At 34.3% G+C, this 18,636-nt stretch overlaps 1 protein-coding gene across 1 annotated transcript; it reads right to left on the bottom strand.

Moving 5' to 3' along the window:
- Positions 1–1,022: 1,022 nt before the first annotated feature.
- LOC104906881 (nuclear transcription factor Y subunit C-2) lies at positions 1,023–1,941 on the bottom strand. The gene has a single exon (XM_010695713.3). It carries the CDS (start codon positions 1,897–1,899, stop codon positions 1,183–1,185), a length of 717 nt encoding a protein of 238 aa, XP_010694015.1. The 5' UTR covers positions 1,900–1,941; the 3' UTR covers positions 1,023–1,182.
- Between the last annotated feature and the right edge of the window lie 16,695 nt (positions 1,942–18,636).

The raw sequence follows: 18,636 nt of genomic DNA, 5'->3' as shown, positions 1-18,636 counted from the left end.
AAATTGAGTTTAATTTGAACATGTGTTTCTTGTTTCTTTGATTATGGTTAGGTTTTGGGAACTTTCTTCTTTTCAGCTTGATGATGTTGCGATCATATAACTGTTATACATAATCCGCTCCGAAATATTTGTACACAATATTGGGTCTCTTACAGCTAATTGAGTAGGTAGTAAATGAAAGTGATAATGGTAATGAATTTGTAATATACTTAGTGATTGAAGTCTCATTTTGATCTCCAGGATTATTCTCGTCGGACAAGAATACCTATTTTTCTCACAAATTTTAATTATTATCCATCACTACTATAAACATGGTATTTAATATCAATGGAGAAACACACATTTTGTTCCTTTCATTGAGAATGGCTCTCTTCAAAGTATATCGTGTATAAATTGATTACCCTAACAGCCATACATCATTGGCTTTCCTATAGGCCATTAAAGTACACTCCAACAATTCCCCTTCAATTTCTTGCACTATGTTTTACTCACTTTCTATTTACTTTAAAAAAAAAAAAAAAGTATACTCATATTTGCTTTATTCCTTTTGGCAACCGTCTTTTCTCTAAATTAGAGCTCGCAAATAAGTTAAGTCATATCGAGTTAACTGATGACAAATTGAATTCCCTTTAACCCTAACCCAATCCATTGATAAGCACGTACATATATATAAACCAAAAAAAAAAAACCAACCTAGTAACTTTCTTGAACCATTTTCTATGCATAAATTTTGAAATAAATTATATACAACCAAAGAACAAATCTTAAATAGTTAAGAAAAAACATTGAACCATTACAAGTTACATTACAAATATTGATAACAGACTTGAATTAATGAGTTCACATGTCGTGTTTGGATTTAAAAGTTTAATCCTAATTAAATTCGTTTAATAAATGAACTGTGTTGGGTCCACCCGCTTACTTAAACAAATTCAAAGTTTGTCGGATTTGAATAGAGTTGGGGGTTGTGTCAATGTTTTTCCCCCTCTACTCCCAATTAACCAAGTGGACATCATTTGGAATTGAGCTAGAATAATATACCAAAACTTTTACCAAATGAAGTATATTATATGTCTACAAACGGAGACATATAGATATCATGTCTAACAGATTTTGCTTCGTTGATCTGTCACTACTCCCCTTGTATCATTTGCTAGGGACTAAAATTCTACCAAACGTTGGTCAAATATCTGGTGGAGGCCAAGCAGGTTGATAAGCTAAGCAATTAGGCCAGCCTCCTTGGATATTCTTAGTACTGCTATACCCTCCTCCATCTACCTGATCATTTTGTACTAGCTGCATCTGCACTCCCATTGTCAGTCCTGCAGCAGCCTGATATTCACCTAGACAACAACCCTCAGGCTGTTGCAGATGCTGCGGATTATGGATAGCGCCAAGGCTAGAATTTGCATTACCCATCGACGAGATGATTGGTAGATTAACCGGTGGCATGGCTGAGCTAAGAGGCTTCTCTCTTGGCACCAAATCTACCAAAAAATCAAACAAGTCAGTTGTGGAAAGTGCAGCTGATATATCAGCCTTCTGAAGAGTCTTTCTTTTAGACTCCTCAGTGCAATTCCATGACCTGAGGGATAAATCCTGTATGAACATTTCACAGGCTCGAGCCAACAGCACCGGAGCATCAGCCGATATCATACGTACATTATCATCAGACTTCATTATCCTCTTGATTCTTGCCAATGGCAAGCTGTGGTTCCTGAAATCATCGGTGTACGCGCTCTCCTGATGCTTGATCTCCGAGAAGCTCCTGAGCTGCTGCTGCAGGAGATTGCTTCCCCCAGATGCTGAAGGTTGCTGCTGATTAGAGTGAGGAGTGTTATTAACTAGTAGGTGTTGATGCTGATGATCAGAATAGTAAAAAGACCAATGGGGTTCCATGAACTTTGGTGGATGTGTATTAAGGGAATGTTGTGATGGAATATCTGGTGATTTTTGAGTAAAGAGATTGGGCAGTGACCTATTTATGAAGTGTAGAAAGTTACTAGGGGAGGAAAGTAGCAGAATGATGGGGAATGATGAAAGAATACACTAAGATTTAGATGCTAAGGAAAAGTGCAAATGAGTCATGATCATACGAGGGTGAACGAGCTAAAAAGGTGTGAAAAATGAACTCCACATGGCTTTCATTTGGTTTTTCTCATCAAACCCCATCGATTTTATATTAAGAAAATTATGATGTGACCATGTAATCTACATGTCTTATTTAATAGGAAAATTGTTGTTCAGTTTTCCTTACTTTGATTGGTTTGTCATAAACAATTTCGTTTTTGAGTTACTTCGACAATAATCCTCACTATAAAGATATATTTCAATTTTGTTTCAACCTAACAAACAATGTTGACTATTCATTGCAATATGTTCTTTTATTTATAAGCGCAATACTTTTAAGTAAAATAGACCATTAGGTAAAATAGTATCTTAATGCTTTGGTTTTTAGTTTATGAGTTTGGCTTAGTAGCAAAATTTCCTAGCATGAAGGGTTTTAAATCATTCTTTTATCCTTAATTTATCTAACTTGAAGAATAAAGTAAAGGTAGCAAGATAATTTCACCTTTTTAAGAAAGTTATCTAGTGTAAACATTTTTTTTTAATTTATACCCGTATCCCTACAATGCAAAGTGAGAAACTCCTAATTTTATTGTAATAGTGCATATAAAAGGAGTATAAATTTGGAACTCCTCAGGTAAGGGTGTGTTGGAATTTTTAGTAGAAACTCAAAATTTGCTTCAAAAGAATATGAAGAATATTTTATCTTTTGTCCCACATTAAAAGAAGAGAAAGGAAGAGTAAGGCTTGTAACAATTACTCTTCCTCTACCTTTTGAGTTGAGTAGCAATCAGAATTTTAGTAGCTATGTGATGATGTGTTGTTACTACACGAGTGTCACTCGCCCGATCCGGGCCATGGGTCATGGGCCTTCAGGGATAAACTTAACTTTACTATCTTTTTGGGTCAATAATGTATCAATATTTAATGACCGTTTTAGTAACTTATTAAGTTACCGTTTTTCCCCTAAATGTCATTTCCTAATTACTTTCCACGTCTTTTGCCATTAACCACATTTTCTGACCGTTTTTCTCACGTTATCAGCCATGATCTGATCATGTTTGGTTTTTCATTTTCCCTATAAATACCAGTGTTCTGATATTAAATTGTTACCAGTTTACGTTCCTACATTGTAAATTTGAATTTTTAGTATTTGTTCTACGGAAATATGGCTGGTGAAATTCCTAATAAAAATGTGCATATTCTTAATTTTGTCTCTTTTACCAATCCCTTTGTCCCTAATATGTCTAAGTTAGAATCGTTTGATGGGAAAAATTATGGTATGATAAGATCGGATTTTTCTTGGGCCAAATTGGGGTAGATTATTGTTTGTTTGTTGATGCGGCTTCTGAGAATGCTATTAGAGATTTTGTGAAAGACAATAAGACTTGTCGTGGGATGTACATTACTGGATTGTATGACTTCTACCCTTTATATGATTTATAGTAAGACAAAAAATACTAAAGATATTTGGGATGATTTGATTGCCAAGTATGATATTGATGATTTTGGGGCTAAGAAATATGCATGTAGTCGTTGTTTGAAGTTTTCTATGTCTGATGATGTGTCTGTCTTAGATCAAGTTCATGAGTATGAGACTTTATGTGTTGATATTGTGGCTGAGCGAGGGTATGGACATTCCTGAACTTTTCCAAGCCAATTGTTTACCTGAAAAATTACCTCTTTCTTGGAAATATTTTATTCATTCCTTGAAACACAAACATAAAGATTTTACCCTTAAGGAATTAGTGTCCCATATTAAGATTGAGGAGTAGAACCGTATCCAAATCAAAGGGAAATTAGTTGATCATTCTTCCTCTTCTGCTAATCTGGTGGAAAATAAAGCTGTTGTAGGTAAAGGACCAAGAGGTAAAGGTCCAAGTCAGTTTTATGGTAGAAGGCATAACCAAAACAACTTCAATGGGAAATATCAGTTTAAGGGAAGTTGTTTCGTCTGTGTAAGTATGGAAATGCTGCCAAGGATTGCCGTCAAAGAAAGGAAGCTCCAAACAAAGCAAAAGACAACAAAGCTCAAGCCAACCTTGTTGAAGATGACATCATTGTTGCTGTGGTATCCGAGGTCAACTTGGTAAGCAATGTTTCTGATATGGGTCATGGACACTGGTGCAACCTGCCTCATTTGTGCCAACAAGGAGATGTTATAGGATTATAACAAATTTTCAGAGGGAGAATGCATTTTGATGGGCAACTGAAGCACTGTGAGTGTTTCAGGCAAAGGAAATGTTTTCTTGAAATTAACTTTCGAAAAAACTATTGCTTTGCAAAATGTTTTGCATGTCCCCGACATCCGCAGAAACCTCATTTATGGTTCTCTTTTAAACAAAGTTAGGATCAAGTTAGATTTTGAATATTATAAACTTGCGTTAACCAAAAATGGTATTTTTGTGGTTAAAGGCTTTTGTAATGACGATGGGCCTTTTATTTTGGATGTTGTTATTGATAATAAAAACTTCTTTTGTGTATATTGATGAGTCTGTTTCTTTATGGCATTCTAAGCTAGTTCATGTGAATGTTGCATCTGTTAAAAGGCTTAAACAACTTAGTCTTAGTCCTGACTTTAGCAATACATCTTTTGATAAATATGAAGTGGGTGTAGAAGCTAAGCACCCTAAGAAAGCATTCAACAAAAATGTTTTTAGTTCCTCTATTTTATTAGAATTAGTCCAAAGTGACTTAGGTGACTTTAAGAATTTTATGAGTATGGGAGGAAAAAATTACTATATTATATTTGTTTATGACTTCTCACGTTATACTAAGGTTTATTTATTGAGTTATAAGGATGAGGCTGAAGAAAAGTTTTTAATCTATAAAGCCAAAGTTGAAAACCAGCTAGACCTTAAGATAAAGAGAGTGATATCAGATAGGGATGGAGAATATGATGGAGTTTCTCTTAAGAAATTTTGTGAGTCTAATGGAATTATTCATTAGGTTACAACCCCATACACACCCAAACAAAATGGAATAGTTGAGCGGAAAAACTAAACTCTTAAGGCTATGATGAATGCAATGCTTATTAGTTTAGGTATGCCTACTAACATGTGGGGGAAAGCTATTTTTTTGCTTGCTATGTTCTTAACCGACTTCCAAATAAGAACTTAGATAAGACTCCCTATGAATTGTGGAAAGGCTTTAAGCCTAATTTGGGTCACCCCAAAGTGTAAGGGTGTTTGGGTAAAATAGGACTTCATGACTTTCAAAGGAGTAAGATTGGACCTAAGACTATATATGGTATCTTTATTGGTTATGCTTCTACAGTGTTGCATATATACTCATTGTTAAGGATGCATCTGGTTGTGGTCCTATTAGAGAGTCAAGGGATATTGAATTCTTTGAGCATATATTTTCTATGAAGGTTAGTTTACAGTCATGTTTGCCTATTGCATCTTCTTCTACTTTTCATCATTATATTGCATAATCTAGTGAGACCTTAGAACACAAAAGGAGTAAGAGAGCTAGTATTGAGTCTAGTTTCGGACCTGACTTTATTACTACCTTTCTAGCTGAGAAAGAGTGTTTAGATGAGCAAGATGTCAATGCATTTGTATTGAGAGAGAGTCGTAGAACCTATGCAGAGGCCATGTGATATGTAGACTCAAATTCTTCACTAACAATTTTAAACTTTCTCTGTATCTTATGTTGTAATTATCGAATTTTTTTCTATTTTAACCAAAAATATGTTTTAATCTATAAATATTAAAGGAAATTAACTAGAGGTATTTGAAAAAAAAATTGAACTATTAATAGGCATGTTTATTAGGACGGGTCTGAGATAAGCAGTTAAGCCTGCATAAAAGGGCTTGGACTAGGCATGTTAGGTCCGTTGGACAAAACTTTAAGGTTAGGCCCAACACGCAACCCGCCCAAACCCGCAAATGAGCACCTCTACTTACAAAATTTTTTGTAAGATCTGTGAAAATTAGTGAAAAGAAACTATATATTCCAAAAGATAAATCAACACTAAATTAGTAAGATTAAAATATTTCATAAAAAATAGGTTTCATGATAAGCGGGTCGGGCGGGCTTTCCAGCGGTATATTTGAGGTTGTCCATATCCACCGATTAATATTACCGGGCCGGGCTTGGCCCGCCCATTCAGAATTTTTTTTAAAAGTTTGTTGTCCAAGCTCGCAATTTTAGCGGGCTGGGCTGGGAGGGCTTAGCGGGCCGTCTGTCCATGAACAACTCTAGTTGTAAGACCCTAACTAGTAGGTAGATCTTTACAAAGAAATGCAAGCCTGATGGGTCTTTAGACAATTATAAGGATAGACTTGTAGTTGGAGGGTATCGCCAAAAGAAAGGTTTAGACTTCTTTGATACCTATTCTCCGGTGACCAAGGTAGCCACCATTAGAGCATTAATTTCACTTGCATCTATTCATGATTTGATTGTGCATCAAATGGATATGAAAACTGCATTTTTGAATAGTGAATTAAATGAGGAGATCTATATGAAGCAACCTAAAGAATGTGTGGAACCTGGTCAAGAGGACAAGGTATGGTTTAAAACAAGTACCAAAATAATGGCATGATGAATTTCATCAAACTATTACTTTAAATGATTTTTTGGTAAATGATTGTGATGGTTGTGTTTATTCCCAAATTGATGAGTTTGGTTGTGTTTTTATATGTCTATATGTGGATGATATGTTAATTTTTGGTACCAATATAGACATAGTAAATGCAACTAAGAGTTTCCTAACTTCTTGTTTTGAGATGAAGGATTTAGGAGAGGTTGATGTTATTCTTGGAATAAAGATTACTAGAAAATCATATGGAATGTCTTTAAATCAATCTCATATCATGTATTAAAGAAGTTTGATCAATTTGATTGAATTCCCGCGAAAACCCCATATGATTCTAGTATTCATTTGAAAAAGAATAACGGTGATAGTATATCCTAAGAACAATATGCAAAAATAATTGGTATTGTAATGTTCTTGATGAATTATACTAGACCTAATATAGCTTATGCTGTTAGTAGATTGAGGTGTACTCACAATCCAAATCGGGAGCATTGAGGTGCCATGCTTAGATTGTTGACGTATTTAAAATGCACTTTCAATTGGGGTCTGCATTATCAAAGGACAACTTGTGTCCTTGAAGGATTTTGTGATGCCAATTGGGTATCAGATAATGATGAAATTCAATCTATTAGTGGTTATGTTTTTACTCTTAGTGGAGGAGCTATATCCTAGATATCATCAAAGTAAACATGTATTGCCAAATCTACAATGGAATACTCCCTCCATTTCCTAAAGATTTTTCCTTGTTATTGTTACTATAGATACCAATGAGAATCAATTTGTGTGCGGTGTGGGGTGAGTAAAGTAGGATAGAGAAAGGGACTAAGATAAATAAACAAGTAAAAAGGGGTTAAAGTAGGAGAGAGAAAGGGAGTAAAATTAAATTAATAATGTAATTGTGGACCATATGATAGAGACATGAGAGGGTAAAAAGGAAAAAAAAATTCCAATTAAGGAATAAAGTAAAAGAGGAAAGATCTTTCGGAAACGCACTTAAACGGAAAGAGGGAAGATCTTTAGAAAAAGGAGGGAGTATGAGTTTATTGCTTTAGAATTGGCAGGTCAAGAAGTTGAATGGATAAGGAGTCGCTTGCTGATATTCCATTGTGGGGGAAGCCAACTCCATTAGTTTCTATTTGATATGATTCGCATGCAGTAAATGGGGTAGAAAATAATCAAGCCTATAATGAAAAGACAAGGCATATTCGCTTAAGGTATGCCGTAATGTGTTATCACTCGAGTATGTAAAGTCAGAGAGGAATATTACTGATCCTCTCACCAAAGGCCTTTCTAGAAAAATGGTGCTAGAGTCAGCACAAGGAATGGGTTTAAAGCCTTTTGTGGAGTAAATTGTGATGGATACCCTTCTTAGAAATTCCGAAGTTCAAAGGCTCAAACGAAATCCCAAAAGAACTCATGTTATTGTATACTACTACCAATTTTATTAATATGAGTGACGTAGTATTTTGTTTTATTCTACTGTTATATGTGTATATATGTAAGGTTGAGCCGAGCTATTAATAAGTTCATAGCCTTAGTTAAGGTGGTTTGTGATGGTACAAACTTGATAACTTACATATGTGAATATGGGGTTACGCCCAATCTCCTATGAGAGTTAGAAGGCTTAGGCTCTCTAGAGCATTCATGAGAATCCATGCTATTTGTGGGGAATCAATATTACATTTGCAAGAACGTTTCTTGATTTGAAAAAGGTTGAGTGCTCAACTATGCTCAGCTAAGTTCGTGAAAGGTTCAAAGAGAAATCTACCTATTATGACAATATGACATATTTATATGCACCGAGTGTCAATTCAAGTCCATAAGACATTATTGGAACTTTAAAACCTAGTATCTATTGCCGAGATCATCCTTTTTCAGCCCTGGTTCTTTCTATTTCTTCTTTTGAATCATGTGGGGGATTTTTGGAGTTTTTACTTGAAACTCAAGGTTTGCTTCAAAAGAATATCAAGAGTCTATTTTATCTTTTATCTCACATTGAAAGAATTGATATAAAAATGCACAACTAGTATAGTTGAACACTCAAGAACTTCGAACAAGCCCAATGAATTTCGTATATGATAACTAAAATAAACACTCCCAAGTATTTTAGTTAACTCTTAATCTCACTTAAACCACTCCTGGAATTAAGTAGTTCAAACACTAGTTAATTAACACTCCTGAAAATTAAATAGTGGTTGAAAATAATTACAATGCACAATAAAAATCAATAAAAAGGTTTTTGTCTAAATCATTCATGCTCTTGTAATGTAGCATGACATGTTTATTTATAATGATAAGAATCAACTTGCCCTCGAATCAACCAAGCCATTTGACCAACATAAAGTATTTTAGGAAATTATTCTCCCTTAATTCTAGCCTAGAATCTAGCTAGAACTTAAGGAGACAAAAGCTTAAGGAAAGATGACAAATCTTTCCTTAATTACAGAAGGACCACACGGCCAAGTAACCCTCTAAGTAAAGGCAACTCTTTCCTAACATATAACCATGACATTAAGACTTAAAGATCCGAAATTAACAAGTCATTTTCGGATTTTTTTGAAAGCTAAACAACTCAACTAACTTAACTAACATTTTAACTAATAGTGACACTAAGTCAAAATGCTAAGTAGTTTCTTCTTCAAGCCAAGTGACACATGATAAAAATGCATTTTTGTAAGTCTTTAAAATGTACCCTATGTGTTCTATAAGAAGTGAAATTGGCTCTACTTGACTTAATGCCATTTGATCTGCATCATTCTCCCCTTCTTTAAAAGAATTTTCCCTCAAATTCTCATCATCATAGTCTGGAGATAGGTCACCAACATTGAAAGTAGAAGTTACCCCTTCATAGTCACTAAGCAAGTCTATCTTGTAAGCTCCATCACCAATGACTCCAACAACCTCAAATAGTCTGTCAGCCCTAGGCATCAACTTGTTCTTTCTCTTGCATGGAAATCTTTCCTTCCTCAAATGAATCCATACTGAGTCACCCTCCTTGAATCTAGGTTGGCGCCTATGCTTGTTAGTTCTCTCCTTGTATTGTGTGTTCATCTTCTCAATTTGAGCTTTTACTTGAGAACAAGTCTTGTTAAAAGCTTCCAACTTCTTCTTTGAATTTGCATGAATCTCACTTTTAGCAAGAGAAAAAAAATCAATGGGGAGAAAGGGATTAACACCATATATACCTCAAATGGAGAACATAAGGTAGTTGATGAATGAAAACGATTATAAGCAAACTCCGCATGTGCTAGGTTCACATCCCAATCTTTTTGAGTCTTACTCGCAAGGCCACGCCACAAGGAACCAAGGGTGCGATTTGTTACCTCTGTTTGGCCATCATTTTGAGGATGATGACTAGTGCTAAAGAGGAGCTTTGTTCCCACCATTTTCCATAAACATCTCCAAAAGTGACTAAGGAATTTCAAATCCCTATATGAAACAATACTTCTAGGGATTCCATGTAGCCTAATGATCTCCTTAAAGTATAAATCAGCAACATGGAAAGCATCATTAGTTTTCTCCGTGGGAATGAAATGAGCCATCTTTGAAAACCTATCCACCACCACCATGATAGCTACCTTGCCTCTTTGAGTCCTTGGCAGCCCCACAATGAAGTCCATGCTCACACTATCCCGTGGAAGATCCGGAATATGTAAGGGAGTATAGAGTCCCTTATGAAATATGCTTTTAGAACATTGGCAAGTTGCACACTTGCTCACCACCATATGAACATCTTTGATCATGCTAGGCCAATAGAATCTTTCATTCAAAGTATTAAGGGTCTTTTGTATGCCAAAGTGACCAGCCACGCCTCCACTATGAACTTCACGAACCAAGAGCTCTCGAACTCCACTCTTTCGAACACATAACTTGTTTCCTTTGAAGAGGAAACCATCTTGAATCACGAACAACCCCTTAGGTGCAGCAAACATGGAGCTAAACTCTTCATCATCCTTGTAGAATTCTTTAATATGCTCGAATCCCAACACCCTTGCATCCACCATAGCCAACAAGTAAGATCTCCTTGAAAGAGCATCCGCCACCACATTGTTCTTACCATCCTTGTACTTGGATGAGAAAGTGAAAGATTGGAGAAATTAAACCCACTTGGCGTACCTATGATTGAGTTTTTGTTGTCCATGAATGTGTTTGAGTGCCTCATGATCCGAATGGAGAATGAAAGGTTTAGGCCTCAAATAGTGTGACCAATGGCCAAAGCTCGAACAATAGCATAAAACTCTCTATCATAGTTGGAGTAGTTCAACTTAGCACCATTAAGCTTCTCACTAAAATAAGAAATTGGCCTCTTCTCTTGGATTAGAACAACACCAATCCCCAACCCACTTGCATCACACTCTACTTCAAAAAGCTTATTGAAATCCGGGAAAGCTAGTATAGGGGCTCTACATAACTTCTCTTTTACTTCTTCAAAGGCCTTATGAGCTAAAAAAGACCACTCAAACTCTCCTTTCTTCAACAAGGTAGTGATAGGAGCCATGATGGATGAGAAGTTTTGGATGAATCTTCTATAGAAGGAAGCCAAACCATGGAAGCTTTGACATTCATGAGCATTAGTAGGAACTTTCCATGAAGAGATTGCTTGAACTTTTGAAGGATCAACATGTACACTTTCTTTAAACACTATGTAACCAAGGAATGCAATGCTTGAAATTAGGAACTCACACTTCTCCATCTTTCCATACAATTTTTGTTCCCTAAGTTTCTCAAATAAACTTCTCAAGTGCATTAAATGATCATCAACAATTTTACTACAAACAAGGATATCATCTAAGTAAACAACAACACATTTGTTTAAAAAGGAACGAAGTACCTCATTCATGAGTCTCATGAAAGAACTTGGGACGTTGCATAAGCCAAAGGGAATCACCATCCACTCATGAAGACCTTGCTTAGTCTTGAAGGCTGCTTTCCACTCATCCCCTTCTCTAATTCTCATTTGATAATAGCCACTCCTAAGATCAATTTTCGAAAAAATCGAAGCTCCATTGAGTTCATCAAGCATATCCTCTAATCTAGACATAGGAAACCTATCTATACTTCACAGTTATGTTATTCATAGCCCTACTATCAATACACATCCTCCATGTTCATTCTTTTTTAGGCACAAGCAAAGTTGGAACCGCACATGGAGTCATACTTTCTCTAACATATCCCTTTTCAATCAACTCTTTAATTTGGCGTTGCAATTTTAAAGCACTTGGAACACACCTATAAGCTGGTTTATTAGGTAGAGGAGCTCCCAGAACCAAGTCTATAGCATGTTCCACGCCTCTTAAAGGTGGCAGCCCGTGTGAAAGTTCTTTCGGAAGTACATCTCTAAACTCCTCCATGAGTGCATCAAGCTTCTGTTCACATGGCTTCTTTTCACTAACCATGGCATGCCTCACAAATAAAGCATAGGACAAGCCCTCTTCTTCCACCTCTTTCTTGAACTCTTTGCTTGAAAGCAACACACTAGACCTTCTTTCTTCTTTCTTGTGGATCACGTCACTAGGATTAGCCAAATGATGCAATCTTATCCTTTTTGTTCCAACCAAAATAGAATACACGTTGGAGTCCCCTTCATGAATCACCTTTTTATCAAATTGCCATGGTCTCCCTAGCAAAATATGACAAGCACTCATAGGAAGTACATAACACCATAGCTCATCTTTGTAGCTTCCAATTGATAAAGAAAGTAGTGCTTGTTTCTTTACCTTTAGTCCCGTGTCATCAAGCCAACTTAATTTGTAAGGGTGTGCATGATCCCTCACAACAAGGCTCAATTTCTTCACCACATCTGCCGCCACTACATTAGTGCAAGAACCACCATCAATGATCATGTTATAAGTGTTTTCACCCACCCTACAACGAGTATGAAATAATTTCTCCCTTTGTTCTTTGCTTGGCTCCTAACAACACCAATCAATCTTCCATTATCTTCGGCATATGCATCCTCCACTTCACACTCACCATATTCTTCTTCTTGAGGCACAAATTCATACAACTCCTCCTCTTCGTTCAAAGTCATATATTGCCTTATAGTAAGAGCTTTCTTGGTTGAATAGTTACTAGCAATATGTCATCTCCCTTGACACTTGAAACACTTCTTATTCTCTTCAATTTTTTCTTTAGGAACAAACACCTTTTGTTTCTCCACCCTTTTCTCATCTTTAGATGCATTATCTTTCTTGAAACCCTCATAGTTCTCATTTAAAGATGAATAATAACGATAAGATCAATAAGGTTTGAAAGAGTTACCTGTCTTTGCATAGGGAATTTCCGGCCTTTCTTCCTTGTCATGAGCTTCAAACTTGAGAGCCAATCTACACACATCTTCAAAAGTATGGTAGCTAAACACCTCTATTTTTCTTGCAAATGGTACGATTCAACCCCTTGATGTAACGAGCAATCTTGAGAGCTTCCTTTTCGTCAAAGTCACAAACAAGACATAACTTATCAAACTCCATAGTGTCTCGTGCACACTCAACGTATCTTGGCACAAAGTTGTCAATTTGATGTATTGTTTTTGCTCGAAATCACTAGGTAAGAACTACTCCTTGAGCTTCTCTTTCAACTTAGTCCAACTACTAAGCTTCTCCTTTCCTCTTCTAGCACGCTTAGCTTTCAAGTTTTCAAGCCAAATTCCAGCATACTTGGTTAACCTAACCGAAGCAATCTTGAATCTCCTTTGATCATCAAATCCCCTATAGTCACATACCTTCTCTAATTGCCTAATCCACTCAAGCAAATCTTCTGGATTAGTATCACCTATGAAGTCCTCCAATTTTAACCCTCTATCATCATTGAAATTAGGTTTCACAACCCTAACTTCCTCCACATCCTCATCGTTCGAATTTCCTATGTAACTAATGCTATTTTTATCTAACTTCTTTGTGATTATAGAAGCTATAGAATCCATTCTAGTTTCAAGTCTACTAACATTACTAGAATCCGCATTATACTTAATTTGAAAATCAAATTGTTGCTTAGTTAAATCAGTAAGAGCTTTTGTGATATTCTATAACTCACGTTCCATATCAACCAAGCACTAACAACAATAACAACCACACAACCCACAAGAAGGACAACAAACCCTAACACCACTAAAAGATTGAAACTTTAGAGAATAAAAGTATCAACTTACTTGGATCTTGAGAGTGTAGAATCCTTCTATCCTCACCCTCCTCGAAAATCTGATACCACTTGATATGAATGGACAACTTGTATAGTTGAACACTCAAGAACTTCGAACAAGCACAATGAATTTCGGATATGATAACTAAAATCAACACGCCTAAGTATTTTAGTTAACTCTTAATCTCACTCAAATCACTCATGGAATTAAGTAGATTAAACACTAGTTAATTAACAATCCTGAAAATTAAATAGTGGTCGAAACTAATTATAATGCACAATAAAAATCAATAACAAGGTTTTTGTCTAAATTATTCATGCTAGCTCTTGTAATGTAGCATGACATGTTTATTTATAATGAAAATAATTAACTTGCCCTCTAATCAACCAAGCCATTTGGCAAACATAGAGTATTTTAGGAAAGTATTCTCCTTTAATTCTAGTCTAGAATCTAGCTAGAACTTAAGAAAACAAAAGTTTAAGGAAAAATGGCAAATCTTTCCTTAATTACATAAGGACCACACGACCAAGTAATCCTCTTAAAGGCAACCCTTTCCTAAAATACAACCATGACATTAAGACTTAAAGATCCGAAATTGACAAGTCATTTTCGGATTTTATTGAAAGCTAAACAACTCAACTAACTTAAGTAACATTTTAACTAATAGTGATACTAAGTTAAAATGCTAAGTAGTTTCTTCTTCGAGCCAAGTGACACATATGCATTGTTGCAAGTCTTCAAAATGAACCCCATGTGTTCCATAAGAAGTGAAATTGGCTCTACTTGACTTGATGCTTTGGATCCGCATCAAGAATAGAAGGGAAGAGTAAGGTTTATAACCATTACTCTTCCTCTACCCTTTGAGTTGAGTAGCAATGAGGTTTTTAGTGGTTATGTGGTGATGTGTTATTACGACACACGCACTCGAGCTGCCCGCTCGATCCGACACGGGCCTTAAGACTTGGGGAATAAACTTAACTTAACTATCTTTCTGGGTCAATAATGTAGCAGCATTTAATGACTGTTTTTTGTAACTGATTAAGTTACTGTTTTTTCCATAATTGTCGTTTTCCTAATACTCTCCACGTCTTTTGCCATTAACCACATTTACTGACCATGATTTGATCTTGTTTGGTTTTCCCATTTTCCCTATAGATACCAGTGTTTTGGTATTACTTGAGGACACAACATAAACATATCTTCATCTTCTTCCATCTTCCTCTTTCTGGGCAATATTCAAAAGTGTTCTTAATCTGCTTTTCTTTCAACACCGAAAAGGTAGAAGTCGTGTATTACTGGAGGTTGATTATCATGAGTCCGTGTGTTGTTGCGGGGTAAATTCAACTTTATGACATTGATTATTTTACGCCACAATTGTCAAATAAGTTTATTTAAGTTGTTACCAGTTTACATTCTTACATGGTGCTTCTATTTTTCTACACATAAAACAAAAGACTCACCTTGTTTATGATGAGCTTAAAATATAGCTGAGATATATGAGATGCGGTGAATGTATGCGGATGATCATGATTTGTCCAAAAGTATCTCCTCAATATTTGGCAATAGCACCAACAGCGTGATCTATGCCAGAAATGGGATAAAAATGTTTATGACTCTCCTCATGATTTTGATTTGCTGCTAGTGTACGATAACATTATGATTTATGATGATGATAAAAAGTTTGGGAGAATATTATAATGATTGAGTGCGTTTGCTTGACTAAGTTTCCAAGGCACTCCAACCAATTAGAGGAGCATCTGTCAACTGTCAGCTAAATGCTCCAATAAGCCCAAGTTATAATCAACACCTTAAAATTATTTACAACCAAAACTTGGTTTCGGAACGTGTTCGAACTTTCTAGTTGAGATCATGGTTGTAGCGGTAAGCTTTTGGCGCAATCAATTCTGTAGAGTTCCTTGTTTCAAACAGATTTTCAAATCCTCAACATCTTTATTTATCAAATCAATTGGCCCTCCCTTTCTGCGATTGATTGTGCTAAGAATTTTCGCTCTAATACCAAGATTAATTTTGTGACTATAAAAATCCCTGAAACCTTTCCTGGAATAGATTGATAATTGGCCAAGAATTTCAAACCCACTATGATATGCAGGCTTTTGATGGAGATAATTTGACTACATATGATACAAGCCCGATGATGTACCATATCGTATCAACGGGGACGAGATGACGTAATATAAACGGGCATGAGATGACGTATTACTAGTCTTACATGCACGCAATGCGTGCCATAGCGTGTAAAGTATAAAATAAAATTAATTGAGTAGAAAAACGGTCATTACATTTTGTTTTCTCAAAAACTGATGTTTAATTTAAATGTCCTACTTTCCCCCAGTTTTTCATTCAAATGAAACAGTGAGTTATCTCCCCCTTTTTTTTCTTTTATTTTTTTTCTATTTTTTGGTGTCCCCCATGTGTTGCCTTATATAATAAAGATGGACGCGGTGCGTGCGTCGACAATCTTATGTAGGTATATACAAGTGGACATGTTTTTTTCAATCTAAAATTATTTTGATAGTGATGTAAATTATTAAGGTTCTTTTGTAGATGTTATTATGTTTTTAAATTAAAGGTAAATTATTTTTAACTGTTCAATACCGTCACTGTAGAATTTGGTCGATTTTAATTTTTTTTAGCGACTTTAGTATAGTTCTTTAACAATTATAAATGTTAATAAACCATATTGTTTGAACTTTGTAAATATGAAATATTGTGTTATCACGATATATTGCTAACTTTTTTTGGTTGAAGATTCTAATTGATTTCGTGAATTGATTGTGTCAATCTACTTTTTGAAGTTATTAATGGTATATTGCATATTTCATTTTTGACCTACTCATAAGGCAAATTTCCATTGATTCTCATTTTTCAATTTTTTATAAAAAGAAAAATATGCTTTAAATTATTAAAGGGTATTTTAGTCACTTCAAAAGAGGACACCACACCTCCCCCGTTGGCTTATATAATAGAGATATATATATCTGCTTTGTTCGCCATCTAATCTGATCTGTTAGCACACCTTTATTGAATATGTTGTGTCACTAGAAACCTCTATTTCTAATAATTGCGACAACTTGACTATCACGCTTGTAAGTGTACAACTTTGACAATTAATATATTTAATTATGTATTTGTAAAATTTATAAAAACTTGATACCATAAAAATATTCATTGAAACAAATACAACATTTTATATTGATAATGTTTTTTTACATATATTAGTAAAAAAAAATACGGTCAACATAAGTTGTGTAAATAGTGCTAAAGTCAAGTTTTGCGCTTCAAAAGAAAAAAAAAAAGGAATATTGTAGAAATTTTGCGCTCCCAAAAAATTTGTAGATAATGTCATTTCTTGACTACAAGAAGTTGAACTTTTTGGGTGGAAGTTTCATTTAGCCAAGGAATTAGGTAATTTCGCCTTTGGTATGATTTGGAACATCATAAAAAATTGCAATTTTTTTATTTATATTTTTGCCAACAAAATAACTTTGCAATCTTTTGCTTATTAAGAAGTTCAACTTCATGTATAATTAAGTCAATCAAACATATGGCCATTATTTTAATGCGTTTTAAGCATTTTTTAACATGAGTGAGGGCCTGTTCTCTTCGGCATAAAACAACTGAACTGAACTGAATTGAACTGAACTGAACTGAACTTATTAGAGTTGAAGTGAACTGAACTGAACTGAACTTATTGGAGCTGAACTGAACTGAACTGAACTGAACTGTATTGAATTAAATTAAATTGAATTAAATTGAATGTAATAAATATATAAATAATATTTTAAATAATAATAATATGAATATTAAATAGTAATTATAATGATAAGTAATAATAATGAATAATATTAATAATAGTATTTTGGATATTTTTAAATGAGAGTTATAAATAAATAATATTAATAATCATAAATTGATAAAAATAATAATAATTAATGATAATAATGATAATTAATAATTATTTTTTGATATTATTTGTATTAATATATTAATACTTGATGATGATATATAATAACAATAATATCTAAGAAATAAATAAATATTACTATTTTAATAATTAGATTTAATAATATAAAAATATTTAGTAATAAAAATAATGATTGGGTTGGACCGTGAAAATTACATCATAAACTGTCTTTACGCGATTTGATTGGTTTATGGGCTGAAAAAAGTGGGTTTATTTGTGCTTTGACCTAAACCATGTTCCTCCTAATAATAATAGTAATAATAATGAGTAAAGCTATAATAAACAAAATAATATATAGAAACAACAACAACAACAACAACAACAACAACAATAACAACAACAACAACAACAACAACAAACAATAATAATAATAATAATAATAATAATAATAATAATAATAATAATAATAATAATAATACTTAATAGTAATGATATATATTTAAATAATAATAATAATAATAATAATAAGAGTAATTAGTAAAATAAATTATACCAACATAATAATAATATTTAACAAAATGGTTATAAAAGAATGGAGCTGAATTGAACTGAACTGAACTGAACTGATTGGAGCTGAACTGAACTGAACTGAACTGAATTGAACTGAACTAAAAATAAGCTGGGGAGAACAGGCCTGACTGTGTTAATTTGTTCTCTAACCATTAATAATATTAAAAAATGAAAACTATTATACTTTATTAGCTTTGTGTACCCCTCAAAATCATTTCCTAGCAAGTTTAATTGCTACCTCAATCCCCACCCCCGCAATAAAAAAGAGAAAAGTGAACACTACAATTCAACCCAAAGTTCGACGTGGACAATGTCGTTAATATATAGAACTGAGCACATTATTGAAAATCATTACCAATATTGGAAAATTTTCATGCTCAAGGATGAGGTGTA

Source organism: Beta vulgaris, chromosome 3, assembly GCF_026745355.1.
Source record: "Beta vulgaris subsp. vulgaris cultivar EL10 chromosome 3, EL10.2, whole genome shotgun sequence".
Taxonomy (NCBI): Eukaryota; Viridiplantae; Streptophyta; class Magnoliopsida; order Caryophyllales; family Amaranthaceae; genus Beta; species Beta vulgaris.
Note: the sequence above shows the minus strand (reverse complement) of the source record. Positions and strands in the feature narration are given on the sequence as shown.

Bases quoted from the DNA above. Each gene is read 5' to 3' on its own strand.
- LOC104906881 (XM_010695713.3), bottom strand. From the start codon at position 1,899: ATGGAACCCCATTGGTCTTTTTACTATTCTGATCATCAGCATCAACAC.